This window comes from Melanerpes formicivorus, unplaced genomic scaffold, assembly GCF_026170545.1.
Source record: "Melanerpes formicivorus ecotype bairdi unplaced genomic scaffold, bMelFor1.0.p_v2 SCAF_4, whole genome shotgun sequence".
Taxonomy (NCBI): Eukaryota; Metazoa; Chordata; class Aves; order Piciformes; family Picidae; genus Melanerpes; species Melanerpes formicivorus.
In genome coordinates this window covers 5,676,023-5,694,092 of record NW_027142356.1, presented here as the reverse complement: position 1 = coordinate 5,694,092, position 18,070 = coordinate 5,676,023, and the positions used below count along the sequence as shown (strand labels likewise).

The 18,070-nt window shown below is 42.2% G+C and overlaps 1 protein-coding gene across 1 annotated transcript in view; it reads left to right on the top strand.

The window, feature by feature from the left end:
• The window catches only part of TSPAN5 (tetraspanin 5), a 91,660-nt gene that overhangs the window by 63,566 nt on the left and 10,024 nt on the right, over positions 1-18,070 (top strand). The window contains exons 3-5 of the mRNA XM_068136794.1: positions 1,986-2,036; positions 13,604-13,750; positions 16,765-16,935. Coding sequence (XP_067992895.1) covers positions 1,986-2,036; positions 13,604-13,750; positions 16,765-16,935 — 369 coding nt within the window. The remainder of the gene's footprint in view (positions 1-1,985; positions 2,037-13,603; positions 13,751-16,764; positions 16,936-18,070) is intronic.

Below are 18,070 nucleotides of genomic sequence, written 5' to 3'. Positions count from 1 at the left end.
AGCAGTTCTGTTTTTCCATCTAGGAAAATACTCCATTTGTCTTGTATTAAAATATAGCCAAGGCTGCAACAGTTTCCTTTGAAGAATACTGGTTTGTACTATTGTTTAAATTTACAGTCATGACTTTTCAAGCCAAAGAGAAGCGTTTCATTCCCAGTTAGTACAAATGGGCTTCTGAGTGTGCTTGCTGGATAGTAGCACGCATGATCCTTTAGTCAGCTGGCAAAGGATACTTGGAGGAGAGAGTCACAAAGATGCAACAAGTGTTAGGGAACTTCAGGGTATTTCAATGAGCGTATTCCACTTGATACTGAGATCATGCTTTACAGATATTCCTGTATTATAAAGCTAAAATTGTCACATTGTTTCGGAAAGCATGCACGGACTCCCCTGTTGGTGAGGCAGGAATCCTTTATTGGTACAGAACAAGCAGCTTATATAGGAAAAATCGAGCAGGGTAAGCAATTCCCTGACATTCTCGCACCACTGCTGCTAATTGGGTTTTCTTCTTTGATATGCAGCTGTCCATTGTTATCTTCATCCCATATCAGGTTGGTCTTCTCCAGCATGGAGGCAAGCGTCCTCTTGTCTGGCATGTCAGGTTGTTTACCATGGTCAGCTCTTCTTTATCATCAAGCCATCCTTCCAGTATCAGTGGCCTGTTGTTCTTTCTTGTCCTGAAACCTTCCATAGATACTTTCTGCTTTCCTACAACATTGGGGGAAAAAAAAGACTATAAGGAAGGAGGACTCATGCTTTGATGCTGTTGAGATCACTTCTGGGAAAGCTTTTTTGAATTGATACTCCTTCCTCCTCCCACTTCTGACCAGAAAAACATTTTTGTCCTGTTTTGCAAAAGAAAGATCATTAGAATACTTAACTGTTTACACAGATCGTAAGAGAAAGTGTACTATGTGCCAAACTAAATCTGTGCACTGCAGTGTGGAAAAACAAAACCAGGGTTTGGTATTTGAACAATGTTCTGTTACATGCTCTGAAACTAGAGCGAATATAGTTTTCCTTTCAGCCAGCACTTAGGTTTTAAAAAACAGAGCTGAGTATTGGACAGATGGACGTTTTGAGATGTGCTCAGACACCCACTCTGTTTTTTAAACGGTCTATATAATTGGTACTGTCTTATGCAAAATGTGCTGTGAGGATGTTGGGAGAGAGTGCTCGTTCTGCTTGTTTCACTGGTCCTTAGTGTGGGATTTGTGTGGAAACTGTAGTACTTAGAGAAACTGTACTCTCAATTATTTAGTGGAACAGAGAATACAGGAATAAAACTAAATCATAAGGACTGTTCTTTTTTCCACTGTGGGGGAAAAATGCTTATCTTTGGAGTTTGGTGCTTCTAAGTCCCCTGGAAGGGGAAGGGACCTTTATGAGGTACAAAAACATTCAGAATCAGAAAGGTTATGTAATGCTAGTTTTGCAGTTTCTTAAAACTCTTGATCTTTAAGACCAGTATTTCTCATGGGTTTTTTTCCCCAGAAATAATGAGGTATAGAAAGCTGTTTAATATGTTTCTGTAGACAACATTGCTAAAACTGATAGTACATGTGTATTTAGAACTCTGTTTTAGTCACTCTCTCTCACTTGGAAGGATCTGTGAGCGCAGTTGTTTTATGTAGGCGGCAGTAATAAAACAGTCAATGTGTTGCTTGACTGTGGAGCTTGCTTTGAGTCTGACCAATTCAAAAAGAACCTTACTTGATGCTGAGAAAATGACATCTGCAGCACCTACTATTCCTGTGTGGAACACCCCTGAATGCTCTGTGCGAGTTTTAAGTCCTTCCAATTACAATGATCGAGTTGTAAAAGAAACAAATAGGTAAATATTTTAAAACTCTTGGTAAGCCCCGACAGCCCTGATGAAATTGATGATCTAGCAGAGAAGATGAGTCAATAGGTATACTAAAAAAAACAAAATAAATGCATAAATTTATAGTTCCTGTTCTGATATTATTTTCTTTTCCCTTTAGTTCCTTGGCATAGCGTTTCTTGGGATTGGATTATGGGCATGGAATGAAAAGGTAAGTTGAAATAACACCAAACTCTGTGGTTTTCCTCTTTCTTTCTCTTTTTCTGATGAAATATTTGAATAGTAATATGCTGCACATTTCATGTGTCCACACACAGTTTCTACTGAAACAAAATCAAGTTACTCTGTCAAATAAAACCTTGGCTCGGCTCACCTAGAGGAAGATCCTTGGCATCTTTCCCAAGAATGCCTTGGCAAGAAATAATGGCTGACACTTGCATGTAAAATAACCATTTCAATCCATACACACTCAGACTGCAGCTCAGATACTAGAAGACTCCACTGAAAGAAATATTGGCAGTGTGTCTGTAGCGTGTGGCCCCAGGAATGGAAAGGGAGCCTCCAAGTCTCAGAGGGCAGCTTCCTGAAAATAAGCTGCCTTGACTTTGCTGTAGCGTAGCATGCTGATTACTGTTTCTCTTAAACAAGCAAAACAAAACAGACCTCACAAGCACAAACACAAATGAACCCCAAAACCAAAGCCACATCTGAGACAGAAAATAACTGTTGTGTTTCCTTGTGCAAATAAACCTGTCTACTGACACACTCTGTTGCAAGACTATGAAATCAACTTGGAAATGGGAAGAAAGTGAGGTGAAGGAGGAGGCGAGTACAATTGTGAACCAGAGCCTAAGTTTTAGTTTGCTTGCTGCAAAAGTTGGGGAAAAAAGAAAATGTCAAGCCATGTCAGTATGTGTTTGGTTACTGGATGAAGACAGCAGCTAAAATTCAAGCTAGCTTCCTTTTCTTGTTTAGAAGATTGAAAATAACAAATCCTATCTGGTAACAATGGTGCTATGACAGTTACATAATGTTGTTGGGTTTTTTTCCTTCTTTAATGGAAAACATGGAGTAAGTTAGAAATCCACGTTCACCTAAGGCATAATGACTGGTGCTTGCAGCAGAACAAGTAACACATTGGGAACACTGAAGTTTTGGCACATAAAAGCACAGGACAAATTTTGCTGGTTTCTAATTGCTCTGTGCACGTGCCTTGGATGTAGACAAGTACAAACGGTAATGAGATATTAACTAACTCACACTACATATCCACCTATAGAGGTATATTTATGTACCACATGTTGGATGCTTTGAATGGGCTTGGAAAGAGATGCTGAGTGGTTTTGTTTGTTTTCCATTCAGTAAAGATGTAAAACTGCATTGTTTAATACTCAGAGCATGCACAGGTTTTCCTTGGGTAGGGAAATGCTAGGGGAATGGAGAGACCTGACAGGAGCCATCAGCTCTCATGGAGCAGGTGACAGGGTGTGGGTGATGGTAGGAGGTTTGAACACACTGGAACTAACAGCCAGGTGCTGATAGTACTTGCTTCAGAACCATTCTGGTCAGCATCAGAGAGAGATGTCTCTGTACAGGGGGTTTCTTTAGGTTTTGGTTTGGCAGGGAAGCATCAGGGGACTGGAGAGCAGGCAGGCAGAGTGTGGTGTGTAAGTCAGCATGTGGCATGGCAGTTTGTGCAGAAGGGTGTGCAGGGAGGGTGCTGAATCTTGGCCAGCTCAGCCAGGGAGTGATGTATCCACCAAGGCCATGATGTTCCTGAGCCCTGCACCCACCAGGTCTGATGCAGCTTCCTAAATGTAAAGTCTATGTTTTCAGGAGGACTATGCTGTAAACAGATTTGGTAGTGGGGAAGGTTTTTTGATTTCTGTCTTGAATCATGTAGCTTTCTATTCAGCTGTGTTTTACAACCCAACCATCAACTTATATATACTTTAACTGCTTTGCAGAATCTTTTTAAGGTAAAAAGGTAGTGTGCCATGCCACATGAAAAATACAGAATGTGAAGAAACAATCCATGTTTTACGGAAGTCCCTTTTAGCTGCCAGCTAAAAAAGTTTGGCATAGATTTGTGGGTTTGCTGGCTTGTTTCTCTCTTCTTTTTTTTGTTTTTTTTTTGGCTAAGTTGGCTTGAATTGTCCCCTTGAAACTTTATTGTGAAGAAGAAAATAAAAGAAAATCACACTATACAGTCTCGTGACCTTCCTTCCAGCCTTTGCAGGGAGGCAAAAGAGCTCATTTGTCAAATAGGCAATAGAATTGGCTTGACAGCCAGTCAGCCAGCCCTAAACAAAAACTGGGCAATTAGAATTCTGAGGCATGAGCCTGAAAGAGAGCTGGTGGGCGAGGTGGGGCAATAGACTCAGAGAATGAATAAAACTAGCTATACATGGATGCACTATATGGCTCACAATCTCACAGTGTTTTCAGGCATGCTAGACTTGGGCTTGCACTACAAAAAAGTTCATGTGTGGCGGCTGATTTCTGCCCCTCCACCCCCAACAGTGACTTGAACATTGTTTACATAAAGAGTCTGTACTAAGCCCAAGCAATGCTAGCTTTGCTTAGAAGCAGGAGAAAAATGTTTATGCCTGACTGGCTTTTTTTAACCACTTCAGTAATTTCTTCTAACATCGAAGTGCCGGGTTCTACATGTTTGCCACAACAACCCCATGCAGTGCTACAGGCTGGGGTCAGAGTGGCTGGAGAGCAGCCTGGCAGAAAGGGACCTGGAGGTACTGGCTGACAGTAGGCTGAACATGAGCCTGCAGTGTGCCCAGGTGACCAAGAAGGCCAATGGCATCCTGGCCTGGATCAGGAACAGTGTGGCCAGCAGGAACAGGGAAGTCATTCTGCCCCTGGACTCAGAACTGGTTAGACCACACCTTGAGTCCTGTGTCCAGTTCTGGGTCCCTCAGCTTAGGCAAAGATGTTGACTTGCTGGAATGTGTCCAGAGAAGGGCAAAAAAGCTGGTGAGGGGTTTGGAGCACAAGCCTTACGAGGAGAGGCTGAGGGAGCTGGGGTTGCTTAGCCTGGAGAAGAGGAGGCTCAGGGGAGACCTTATTGCTGTCTACAACCTCCCTTCAGGGAGGTTGTAGCCATGTGGGGACTGGTCTCTTCTCCCAGGCAACCTGTGACAGAATGAGAGGACACAGTCTCAAGCTGTGCCAGGGGAGGTTTGGGCTGGATGTTAGGAAGAAATTCTTCCCAGAAAGAGAGATTTTCTACTGGAATGTGCTGCCCAGGGAAGTGGTGGAGTCCCCATCCCTGGAGGTGTTTAGGAAGAGACTGGATGGGGTGCTTGGTGCCATGGTTTAGTTGATTAGATGGTGTTGGGTGGCAGGTTGGACTTGATCTCAAAGGTCTTTTCCAACCTGGTCAATTCTGTAGTCTGCTGACTTTTTATGAAAAAAAAAGCTATACTTGTACAAAATGTCTATTTTCCTCCTTGGTTATATTGGAAAATATGGTCTTAAGGCTCACTGGGAGTGTTCATGGTATGATGTCAATACGTAGTTGGGAAAATAAGCTTGCTGGCTCTCTTACTACCTGCAGGAGATGTGTATTAAAAGAGAGTGAGACTAAGTGATGAATTGCTGTTATGTCTTCTGACACCTTCTAAGACTATCCACAGTGAGGGAGTTTTGGGAATGAAAGTGCTGTGGTTTTGGGGTATACCTTAAGTAGGAGCTAGCAAAGGTAGCAATAGTTGAAAAAAATATCTGCAGATTCTTGCAAAAAATGTTCATTACACTTAGTTCATGTCTGAGATTGACTGAAGTGAAGGGGGAGAAGAGAAAGAGGTTGATTATGTGCCTAAGTTTAGTTTCTAGGCTTTGCTTGTTAAATCAGTGTAGCTAGACATCAAGTTGTGCAGAGTTTGGAGCGCCACTATGTGTGCCAGCACAGTATTAGCAAGCAGGAGTTCTACATCTAGATCTCAGGTTTAAACTAAACTTAACAGGTTGACATAAGGTGAGTTAGGCCTGTTCTGGGACAGGCTAAAGTTTCTGCATGGAAACAGTCACAATTTGCCAGACCAAATCTGTCTCTCCTCACCCTGAAATGGAAAACTACAGCTGTTTTAGGGGAAAAAAAATCTCATTTGTTTTACCATCCCAGCATGAGTGATACATTAGTAATTCATGCATACATGACTCTTGTGTGGTTCTCTTCAAAGCAGTTGCTGACAAAGAAATTGTGTTCATATCCTGTGGGTCCTTATGGGCTAAAGGAAAAAGTATGTCTCCTGCTGCTGAGCCAGAACCCAGTGTGTATTTTGGAGGGTTGGGGAAGAGACAGGGATGCTAATATTTGCTGCTATATTTAAATTTTAGTCTGTAAACAAGCATTATCTAAACACTCTTAAATCATTTTATTAGCATTCTAACACCCTGAAATGATATGAAAATCTGGATCTTGCATGTATTTCTGCCAGTTACTCACACTCTGCAAGAAAGCTAGACTAATTCTCCTTTACTAGGTACTTGAAAAATAAAGTTCTGCTGCTGTTTGCTGTGGGAAATGCAAACCCAACAAAAATTAAGGAAAGAAGATTTGTAAACATCGCCCACCTAGTTGCTTGTTGACAGACAAAATGCTGGAGTGGAATTAATTTGGCATGTTTCAATGACTATTGTTCTGTTCCTCGTGTTCGTTCAGGCTCATGGCATGGGGAAACTGGGATTTCATGACTTACGAAGTAGAGAGACATTTTTCTGCTTTAGCCACACATTTGGAAACACTTTTAATTCCCATCACCCTCATCTCCATGTTTGCCAATGATTTTAAGTCCTGCAGACAAGCTTGTGAAAGGCTAATCTTCTGTTTCAGAAGATCTTCTACTTTTAAATCTTTTTATGACTGTCATTTTTTTTATCCCTCCCAGTTGTGGGATTCTGCAGCACAGAAGATTGATTTTTAAATTTAAAAAAAACCAAAAATATATATTTCTCCCCCCTCCCATCTTGGAAATGGAAAAGTAAATCTGATTTCTCCCATCCTACTGCTGTTGACTTCTTGTTACTTTTTGCTGTCCCCCTGGAGTATTGTTTGTTATAGAACTGCTGTTCCAAGTCCTTTTCTTTTACGCACACTCTCAAGGACTAAATTCCATGTATGTTCAACGTATATCACCTCTTTGTTCCCTAGGATGATGGCTCTCCTAAGCTGTCTTTGACTCAGGATGCCTGAATTTTCATTACTGGGTCAGTTTTTAAAGATTACTGCTGCCTAGCATGTTTTCACTTCTAGCTGGTCTCTCTTGCCTTTCAACATGCTACTGTGCCTGCGAAATCAGCTGCTCTGAAGAGAAGCAATGGTCTAGCAAACTTTGGGGAACACTTCTGAGTCTTGAATGTGGCAGTAGATTCTCTGTGCTAACCATAACCGCAGATGAGCTGGAAATCTTGCTAGTTTGTTAGTGCACTTATGACTCCCTTCTGTTTGGCCAGGAACACAATCAGGTCATGTAGTTGTGCTAACACTGGGACTCTGCTCCAACCAAGATGTCTCTGTTGACATCTGTATGTTCTGGGAAAATGAACATTTTGGGTTCTGCTAAATGTAAGTAGTGTGGACAAAGAGGAGAGGAAATGGGGTTGATCCAACTTGCACACTGTACAGATTATGAAAGGTGTGAGTTTTCTTCATCCTAATTCTAGTGTAATCCCATGGACTGAGAATAAATCCTGCTAGTGGTTGGAGCAGAAGTTGTGTTCCAGGGGACATCTTCATTTCTAAGTCATCTAGTCTGTGTGCTCTGATACTGTTCACTGGTATGAACTGAAGCATAACTTGTGTGTGACCCCTTTAAATGGACTTCTGGATCTGATCTGAAATGTTTATGTGGATGCACATCAAAAGGGAGCTGGAGTTGGCAGCTTGTCCCTGCAAGTAATACAACTTGTCCTAATAATCTTAAAGAATACAAGATAGAGAAGGGGTGAGGGATGCACTCTCACCTCTTCTAAGTGACTGTTACATCCTTATTCTCTATTGATGGGATAAAGAAAACAATTGTGCAGCTGTAATAGCAGGAGGGGCCTTCTCAAGTCACTGTCTTCAAGACCAGCATTTTTCCTTGGCCTTGATTTCCTTTGAGCTATGTGTAAGATGCAGCTTGTAGCATGGAGGGCTCTGGCCCTGGGAAGAAAATGGTGTGGCAACAGAGGATCTGTCTCTGGATTCAGATATCTCTCAAAGACTGGTTTACTGCCTGTGCTCCTTAAGGGAGGACTCCAGTTCTGTACCCTCAGCAAGTTCGCTGATGATACAAAACTAGGGGAGTTGTCCGACACCCTGTTGGGCTGTGCAGCTATCCAATGTGACCTGGACAGACTGGAGAGCTGGGTGCAGGCAAACCTCATGAAGTTTAATAAGGACAAGTGCAGGGTCCTACTTCTGGGGAGGAATAACAACATGCAACAGTACAGGTTAGGGGCTGCCCTGCTGGAAAGCAGCTCCATGGAAAAAGGCCTTGGAGTGCTGGTGGACAGCAAGTTCTCCATAGAACAACAATGTGCCCTTGTGGCCATGAAAGCCAATGGTATCCTGGGATGCATGAAGAAGGATGTGTCCAGCAGGTCTAGAGAAGTTCTTCTACCTCTCTGCCCTGGTGAGACCACGCCTGGAATACTACATCCAGTTCTGGGCTTGCCAGTTCAAGAAAGACAGAGACCTGCTGGAGAGAATCCAATGGAGAGCCATGAGGATGATTAAGGGACTTGCACATCTCCCCTATGAAGAGAGACTGAGAGCCCTGGGGCTGTTTAGTCTTGAGAAGACTGAGAGGGGATCTCATCAATGTGTATAAATATCTGAGGGGTGGGTGTCAAGTGGAGAGGGGCAAGCCCTTTTTGGCTGTACTGTGTCACCAAGGGATGGCACAGTAATAAGACAAAGAACAATGGGTTCAAACTTGAGCTTAGAAGGTTTCATCTCAACATGAGGAAAAACTTCATTACAATGAGGGTGACAGAGCTCTGGAACAGGCTGCCCAGGGAAGTTGTGGAGTCTCCTTCTTTGGAGACTTTCAAAACCCACCTGGGTGCATTCCTGTGCAGAATACCATGGATGATCCTGCTTTTGGCAGGGGGGGTTGGACTCGCTCTCTGGAGATCCCTTCCAGCCTCTAATATACTGTGGTAATGTGAAGAGCTTCTGCAGACCTGGCTTGGTTATCTGAGGTTTCTTGGTATGACAGAAACCACCGTTACTGCCTTTTGTCTCGTATGCTGGTGATGGAAGTGGGGTGCATTTCACAAAATTTGTTCATAACTTTACCATTCTAATTTTAGTTCAGTTGTGGATGATGCTTTTGTTGCTTTACTACTCCAAAGAAACTTCTACTTGTGGATTAAAAGGTTAAGTAATAACCTAGGCACTGTTAGGAGTAACAGGCAACCAAGGGTGGGGGAGCAGAGCAAACAGATGAACTGGCGATCAGCCAGGGAACATGTCCTCCTGGCTCTCCTTGTGGGACTACAGCAGAGGCCTGGATTAACACCATCATGAGAAGAAAAATGTTAGAGTACACAGCTTTGCACAAAGTGTTTATTGCCAAATAAATGTTACACACATGCCTAAGTTATCAAGGAAGTGATATTTGTGTACCCTAGTGAAATAACCATCCTTCTAAGATAAGAATGTGGGTTTAGGCAAAAGGAATCCTGTCCTCTTTTTGCATGCTAAAGCATCAGTAGTGCTTGCAACTATTCCACAGTAAAGATCCGAGTGGACTGCTGCACTCGACAAACAGAATATATCCTGTGACTGGTCATCCCGAGGATTCAGAACCTGCCTCTGGAGGATGCAGTGTTAAAGATTCTTGATGCTTTTGTGAAGCACCTCTGGAAACATCCCCTTCTGGTTTTGGCTAAAGAAGGGATGAAATCAGGATTGGTCACTACCAGGCATTTGTATCTCTGCTGAAGTTTGCGCAGGAACAGCCATTACAGCCAAAAAATACTGACTATTGTAGCAGCAGGCGTTATATTGCAGTGGATAGGAAAAGTATGAGTCTGTAGGACTGCACATCTAGCTGCTCTTAACAGTAGAGAAAGAATACTAAATTGAGATAATATTCACCAGTCATTGCCCTATTGCTTGAAGTAAAATATGCTTATCTTTAAATTATTATGCTGCTGTCTCTTAAGAGAGTTTAAGTGTCCCCTGCGCCAGGGGAGGTTTAGACTCGAGGTGAGGAGGAAGTTCTTCACCGAGCGAGTCATTCGTCATTGGAACGGGTTGCCCAGGGAGGTGGTGGAGTCACCATCCCTGGAGGTGTTCAAGAGGAGATTGGACGTGGCACTTGGTGCCATGGTCTAGTCATGGGGTCTGTGTTGATAGGTTGGACTCGATGATCCTTGAGGTCCTTTCCAACCTAAGTGATACTGTGAAGACAGGAAAACCATATTTCAGCAGTAAGTAGCAATCTTCTATCACACTACTGTGCATCCGTAGCTGTAACCACAGAGCATTGTCTGTTTGTCATTCCTGCTGCTAGCAATTGTTTTATTGCCAAAGCCATTCTGCTGAGTGGATATCCTGAGCTGTCTCTCCAGAATACTGATAACTGGGGAATCGTACAGAGAGTACACAGGGTACAAACATGAGTTGTGCAGTATGTGCTTTGTGCTGTCAGGATGTATTAATTGGGGGTTGTCCAAGCTAGTCTTATGATTGCCTTATGTGGGCTGGCAAAAGATGAATGTAAAGGTGTTTTCCAGGGACAGTAAATATTGGCAGATAAAGCTTGTGGTCTTCTATTTTCAGTGCATGTCAGATCATAGTTACCCTGAGGAGTTGGAGCCTGGAGGACACCAGAAGTCACATGAGTGACTTTTGTTGAGTGGCTGGCCAGTATGTTGCATGTTAGCGTGCTAAGAGCCTGGCAATGCTAGAAAAATCAAAAGAGGTGGGAAAGGACGTGATCAGACAAGTCATTTAGAATTGGCTCACTAAATTTTATCCACATCTACTTTAACATGACAAAATATAAAATGATGTATTTCTTCTCACTGACAATACTTCTTGATTTTGACTAGCTTCTCTAAGAGCACTGTCCAAAAGTGCAAGCTGAGTCGCATTTGGATGTCTTCTTGCATTTGAATTTTCCTACTTTCATGTGGAAGGAACTCGATTAAACATAATACCTGAGAGTGTTTTTGGGGAGGATATTTCTGGTTTGGTTGTGTTGGTGTAGTGGTTTGGTGTGTTAGTGTTGTTTGGGTGTGGTTTGTTCTTTTTTTAAAAGAAAGACAAAGTGTCTTATGAAGAAAGACTTAAGCCAGGAAGGATGAACAGTCATTTTTGTTTTAAGTACAATAATTGTAATACAAAGGCAACATTGTTTCTCTGACTTGTTTTCTCCCTGCACTACAGTCCCTTAATTCCCAAATCAGCAAATGTTGAAAGAAATGATAAATAGTGTTTGCTTTAAGGCAGAATTTCTGCTCATGTTATGGTAGTTATATAGGCACAGAAAGGAAACATAGAAAGGACTTACAAACTTCGTGAAGAAGTAATCTTAGCAGCCTTTTTCTCTTGGGGTAGAGCTCGTGTTTCCTGACTTGTGTATGGCCAAGGCCATGACTTTTTAAAAGGTTTTTGTGCTATTGGATTATGCTGTTTATTTTGTTTGTTGTTTTTAGCCAAAAAGTTTAGTCACAGAAAAGAAATCAGACATATGTAATGAAGCAAGAGTAGTGGAAAGCTTATGCACAAGTTGATTTAAGTGTTAATGGCAGGTAAGTGTTCATTTCATCCTGGCTTGTAGCATCTCATAAATAGTTGGTTAGAAAAAGGGATGTGCCAGGTGGTCTGCTTTGATAGCTATGCTAGCTCTGAGCAGCCTTATCATACCTTGTGTCTATTTTTGTCTTTTTTATGAATGACAATAAGACTGGTGCTATATGGAATGTAGGAGGAAAGTGGTGAATGTGGGGAGTTCTTAAAACATCAATTTCAGTTTTGCTTGGGAAACTGGGGAACTATGCACACTACTGTTCTAAAAGATGCTGGTTAGGTGACTGTGTGTTCTGAGTACTCCAAGTGGAGTACTTAAAACTAGAAAATCCTAAGTCTAAACCCACAGTAGGGGAAATGAAATTCTGATAGCTTCCTTCAAAATTAGTACTTTTATGGGAATGTCTCAGAGAAACAAAGGGGATATGAACAGGGAAAAAGAAAAGGATGAAGAACTTAAAAATTCTACAAATGAGCTCTAGAATTGAAGATCTGCTGCTTTTCAAGCCACAAATCCATTCAAGAGTTAGTAGGGAAAGCAATAGTCCCAAGCGCTTGGCCTGTGTTCAGGATTCTTTGAGGAAATACATGGAGAAATATCTGCTGCAGCAGCATGCTTTATATTGACCTACAGCACTGGGGAGGTGAATGAAGAAACACTGATGCTTCAGCTGTTTTGCTTCCAAAAGGTTTTAGGAAACTAATTACTCTTGCACAAACTCACAGGAATAAGGAAGACTTTGTACTTGCTTCTTGATATGACCCATCTGTTCAACATCAGCCAAACTCTGGTTAAAATGTGTTAAAGTAGCTCCCCTCGGGATTACTGGTGTCACAGCTCAAGCTCTGCTTCTAAGAGGGTAATGGCATTACAAGCAGACTGCTGATTGTTGTATCTAAAACATAGCATATGTTCTTTACTATGTGATGGGTCTAACTTAAGTTACCGTAAACCATCTCCTAAGACAAGTCCTTCAGCTGCCTTGTGTCCTGCTAAGAGAAGTAACATTTTCATTCCTCCCCCCCGGTTGATTAGTCATTACTTACATAGTGAGTTTTTAACACTGTAGATGCCTGAAGTTGAATTGGTCAGGAATCAAGGTTGTCAAAATTGGTACAAAATACCTTGTTGCTTGAAAAAGAGGAGGCTGAGGGGAGATCTCATTGCTGTCTACAACTACCTGGAAGGACCTTGTGGAGAGGCTGGTGCTGGTCTCTTCTCACAAGTAATTAGTGACAAAACAAGGGGGAACAGCCTCAAGCTCCAGCAGGGTAGGTTTAGGCTTGACATTAGGAAAAAATTTTTCCCAGCAAGAGTGGTCAGGCGGTGGAATGTGCTGCCCAGGAGGCAGTTGAGTCGGCAACCCTGGATGTGTTTAAAGGTTGTTTGGATGTGGTGCCTGGGGATATGGTTTAGGGGTGAACCTTATAGAGTAGGGTTATTGGTTGGACTGGGTGATCCTGAGGGTCTTTTCCAACCTGAATATTCCTGTGATTCCAGGAAGATAGCTCAACCAAGGAGCTCACTTGTATTTTCTGTCAAATGTTGTAAATAGCATAAAAGCTAAATTCAAAGCTGTGTTCTTGCTCTCTCTCATAAGATTTGTAACTGGGTGCTTACATAAACAATCTATGTGATAGCTAAAATGTATCTCAGCATGGGAAATAAAAGATTGAATTAAGTTTAGTTCAAATATCTATTCTAATTTTTTTTTTGGCAGACTGATTCTTATAGCTACAGAAGCAACAAAATGTTCTGTGGGTTTCTCACAGAGGACTCTAGAAGCGCATTTTATTGTTGTTCATTCCACATGTTGATTCAGAAATATTGTATGTAATGGCCCTTTTTATCTCTTTTTGAGTGCAAAGATTTTCTCAATTGTGTTTTCTTGCTGTACTGCAGAACATTTATTTGCTGTAGTCATCTACCTCTTAAAAAAAGAAAGATGCAATCAGAATTTGTACAACAGAAAGCTGAACTTAATTATCTCTTGGCATTGTTTCTTTCCAAGGGAGTGCTGTCCAATATCTCCTCAATCACGGACCTGGGAGGCTTTGATCCAGTTTGGCTCTTCCTAGTGGTAGGAGGAGTTATGTTCATTTTGGGATTTGCAGGATGCATTGGAGCTTTGAGAGAAAATACCTTTCTGCTCAAATTCGTAAGTAGCCTTTGCGACTGTGGCGTTAATTAGTTACCTGGCATAAGTCATGTTGTCTGTTCTTACTGAACTGTCTAAGGATTGTGAAGCCTGTTATCTGCTGTGAGAGGAATACTCTGTGAATTGCTTCTGCTGAATTGTTAATGCTTTGCAGTTCTTCAGTCTCTGGTGCTTACTGATTTGGGGTTTTAATTTGGTTTTTAATTTTTTTTCTTATGGTAAGAATTATAACATGGAACTCATGGAACTGTTGCTTTTCATCTGGATGTAACCTAACATTTTGCTTTCCTGTCACAAAAAGAGGAAATTGTTGAGAATCCGCATGTTAACCTGAGCGCACACGTGCTGCTTGTGAAACACAAGGCGCGTGAAACGCTGCTGGATGTCACGCGTGTGATTTCTGATGTGCGTGCATCTCACGTGGTATAAAGGAGGTAGAATTGCTATGAGGTGTTACTCGCTGATATCCTCAGTTCTGTAACATTTAGCTAATCTGAAGAGGCTTTGTTCCATTCAGCAAAAGAGGAAAATGGGCCCAGGATGGGTAAAGGAAATAGAAGTTGTTGACTTCAACTGGACTGCCAGTTGAGGAAGGAGCTGCTGATATAAAAATACATCTTAGTACTAAAAACTTCTTCAGCTAAATAGCACGGTTCTGATTTTTGAAAGGCTTCCTCCTATCAGCTTTGAAGATGAGGATCACAGTATCATGTCCATTTCAGATAAATTTAAAATCTATAATTAAAACCCAAGATTCTTTCCTCCACCACGCTAACTTCCAGAGGTGAGCACAGCCTGAGTAGTAGTCTTCATAGGCATTAACTATTAATACATACATGAAAAAGCTTCCATTGAAACAACTTTCTTCAAGTGACATACTTAGCTCCCACAGACATGTTGTATAAGAGGAGGTGGCAGCTGAGAGTTGCAGTTCTTGAGGCATTTAAGCAGATTGGGATAGTTCTAGCTTGCCCTTGTCTGTCTTAAACAAAAAAAGGGGGGTAGGGGGAGAGAGGGGGAAAGATGGAGCTATTGCTACACTTTTTCTTCCTTGCTTCCCTTAGTTTGCCTAAAATGAGCCCATCTGCTGTACCAGAAATAGCTTCTTATGCAGGAGAAATTTTCAAATGCATCCGAACAAACAGAGCTTATTAAAATGAAACTCAAAGGCGTGATTGCGAAAGGGATGGAATTCCAGTATTTGAGGACCCCTGTGTGTTTTAATAGCAGTGTAGACTCAGTGGAGATGCTTAGAGAAAGTGGCAGATCATTAGTAATGCTTTTGGCATCCATTGCCTTTGCATTAATCATAGTGGCCTCATTTGGTTTTAATGTGGATGTGAGTCATTCAGCAGACATTCTGCTCTTAGTCACTAATTAATTTCTGCTGTTACCAATTTTTGCTTTGTCTGCCTAGGCAAAGTTTACCAAGGAAAGTGTCTAAAGAAGTCCCTTTTATAGCATTTCTCTGGCACTATTTCCTGTTTGTGTGTTTGAAAGTATAAGTGCCTACACAGAAATCTGAGTTTTCAGAGGGTCCTACAGGTAGTGAGTAGTCATCTCTGTTGAAATTTAGTGAATTCTCATGGATATCTTTGATAGTCCTAATCACAGAGTATCTATGGTTGTAAGAGACCTTCAAAGTCTTTCAGTCCAACCTTTGATCCAGCACTGCAGGGTCACCACTAAACCACGTCCCTAAGTGCCAGGTCCACACACTGCTTAAACACCTTCAGGGATGGTGGCTCCACCACCACCCTGGGCAGACCATTCCAAAGTTTGAGAACCCCTCTCTGTGAAGAAGTATTTCCTAATAACCAGTGTAAATATCCCCTGGCACAGCTTCAAACCATTTATTCTAATCCTGTTGGTTGCCACCTGGAAAAAGAGGTTGTCTGCCTCCTCACTTCAGTCTCCCTTAAGGTAGTTGTAAAGAGTCATAGTATCATAGCATCATAGTATCATTCAGGGTTGGAAGGGACCACAAGGATCATCTAGTTCCAACCCCCCGCCATGGGCAGGGACACCCCACACTATATCAGGCTGGCCAGAGCCTCATCCAGCCTGGGCTTAGACACCTCTAGGGACGGGGTCTCAACCACCTCCCTGGACAACCCATTCCAGGGCTTCACCACTCTCATGGTGAAGAACTTCCTCCTCACGTCCAGCCTGAATCTCCCCACCTCCAGCTTCATTCCATTCCCCTCAGCTTCCTCCAGAGTGGACAACCCTAGCTCCCTCAGATACTCCTCATAGGCCATGTGCTCCAGGCCCTTCACAAACCTCATTGCTCTTCTCTGAACACGCTCCGGCACTTCTGTGTCCTTGTTAAATATAATTTCTTATTTAATGAAATGTTCACAGTTTGAATTTGTTGGCATTTTTATTGTTTGTTTGAATAGAACTAAGATTCCTCTACAGCCCAAATTAAATAGTGTATTCTTAATTTAAAATTTCCTGTGAGCTGGAATAGCTTGAACTTGTACTGAAACATATGAAGTCATAGTATCATAGCATCATAGTATCAGTCAGGGTTGGAAGGGACCACAAGGATCATCTAGTTCCAACCCCCTTGCCATGGGCAGGGACACCCCACACTAGATCAGGCTGGCCAGAGCCTCGTCCAGCCTGGACTTAAACACCTCCAGGGACGGGGCCTCAACCACCTCCCTGGACAACCCATTCCAGGGCTTCACCACTCTCGTGGTGAAGAACTTCCTCCTCACCTCCAGCCTGAATCTCCCCACCTCCAGCTTCATTCCATTCCCCCTAGTCCTATCACTCCCTGAGATCCTGAGCAGTCCCTCCCCAGCCTTCTTGTAGGCCCCCTTCAGATACTGGAAGGCCACAATTAGGTCACCTCGGAGCCTTCTTTTCTCCAGACTGAACAGCCCCAACTCTTTCAGGCTGTCCTCACAGGAGGGGTGCTCCAGCCCTCGGACATAACTGTGTGCTTTGAGAAATAAGGTCACCAAACAGTATAATTATTTTTTTTCTCTTCTTCTCCCCACTAGTTTTCTGTATTTCTTGGAATTATTTTCTTCCTGGAGCTCACTGCTGGTGTTCTAGCATTTGTTTTCAAAGACTGGATAAAGGACCAGCTGTATTTCTTTATAAACAACAACATCAGAGCATACCGAGATGACATTGATTTGCAAAACCTCATAGACTTCACACAGGAATATGTAAGTTGGGCTATGTTTATTTCTTTCTGTGGAGCTTACTTTAAAGAAAAACCTACTCTATTTTTTGACTTCCCATCTGTTTGGTTTCTTCAAGGAACAACAGAAATACAATAGCATATAATGCTTTTGTCTGTGTGTGTGTATATATGCATACATATTTCTCTTTACACAACTTCTGCAAACACAGCACTGGTGACAAGTGGCTTACTCATTGATGTCTGCATGAGTAAAACAAGGTGGGGAGCTGGGGTGGTTTATTCTTGAAGACTTAGCATTCAGATCGCCAAGTTAACCATCGATGCCTTGCTTTCAGCTTTTTGGAGCATATTGCTTATGTGTAGAAAGATACTTTAGGGTTCTTGGTCGGGGGAGGGATGTTCAAAGTATTATTGTAGGAGCTAGCACATTTCCTATTCTAAAATTAATTTGGTTCTGAGATGGATGTTTGCTGTCACTTTAGCAACATTAGAAGTGCTGCACCACACTGCAGTGGCAGTGAAACTGTAATGTTACTTCTTTGTAAGTAGACCTAAGGCAATTAGCCTAATCAAATGGGTAGCTCAAAGTTCTCATAGGAAGTCTCTAAAGGAGGCTACATCTGCACTTGGGAGGAAAGGGTGAAGGGTGTGCGTGCTTGTACAGGTCCAGCTTTGTAGTTTATCAGCGTGTGAAAAGCAGTCTTGCATTGACTTGGGCACACAAGTTATTTTGTCAGTACTTTCTTGCTCCAGTACTAAATTCAGGCCTGTTTTGATGAACTCTTCTTAGAATGTGGCTCTGTGTAGCTATAACATGGTTGAGTGTTGATTGAAGTCACACTAGTTTTTGTATGTTCTGCAATTAAAATCGTTTAATTCACTGTTTGATTTGCTTCTATGTGCCTTGGAGGAAGAATGACAAATAAGTTACAGATGTAGATCCTTCCAGTAGTTAGAAGCTTGTTCAGCTGAGAGATCATCAGAGGTCACCACAGTCTGAAAGCAGTGGCCCACTTGCATGTAACCAAAAGGCAGCAGTCCAGTTTTGCAGGCACTGCATGGAACTTGCTCTTCTGACTGGATTAGCAGTGTTAGCAGATAAGTTAGGGACAGCAGAGCCTGGACAGTAAGCTACTTTTTCAGCTAGCAGAAATAAT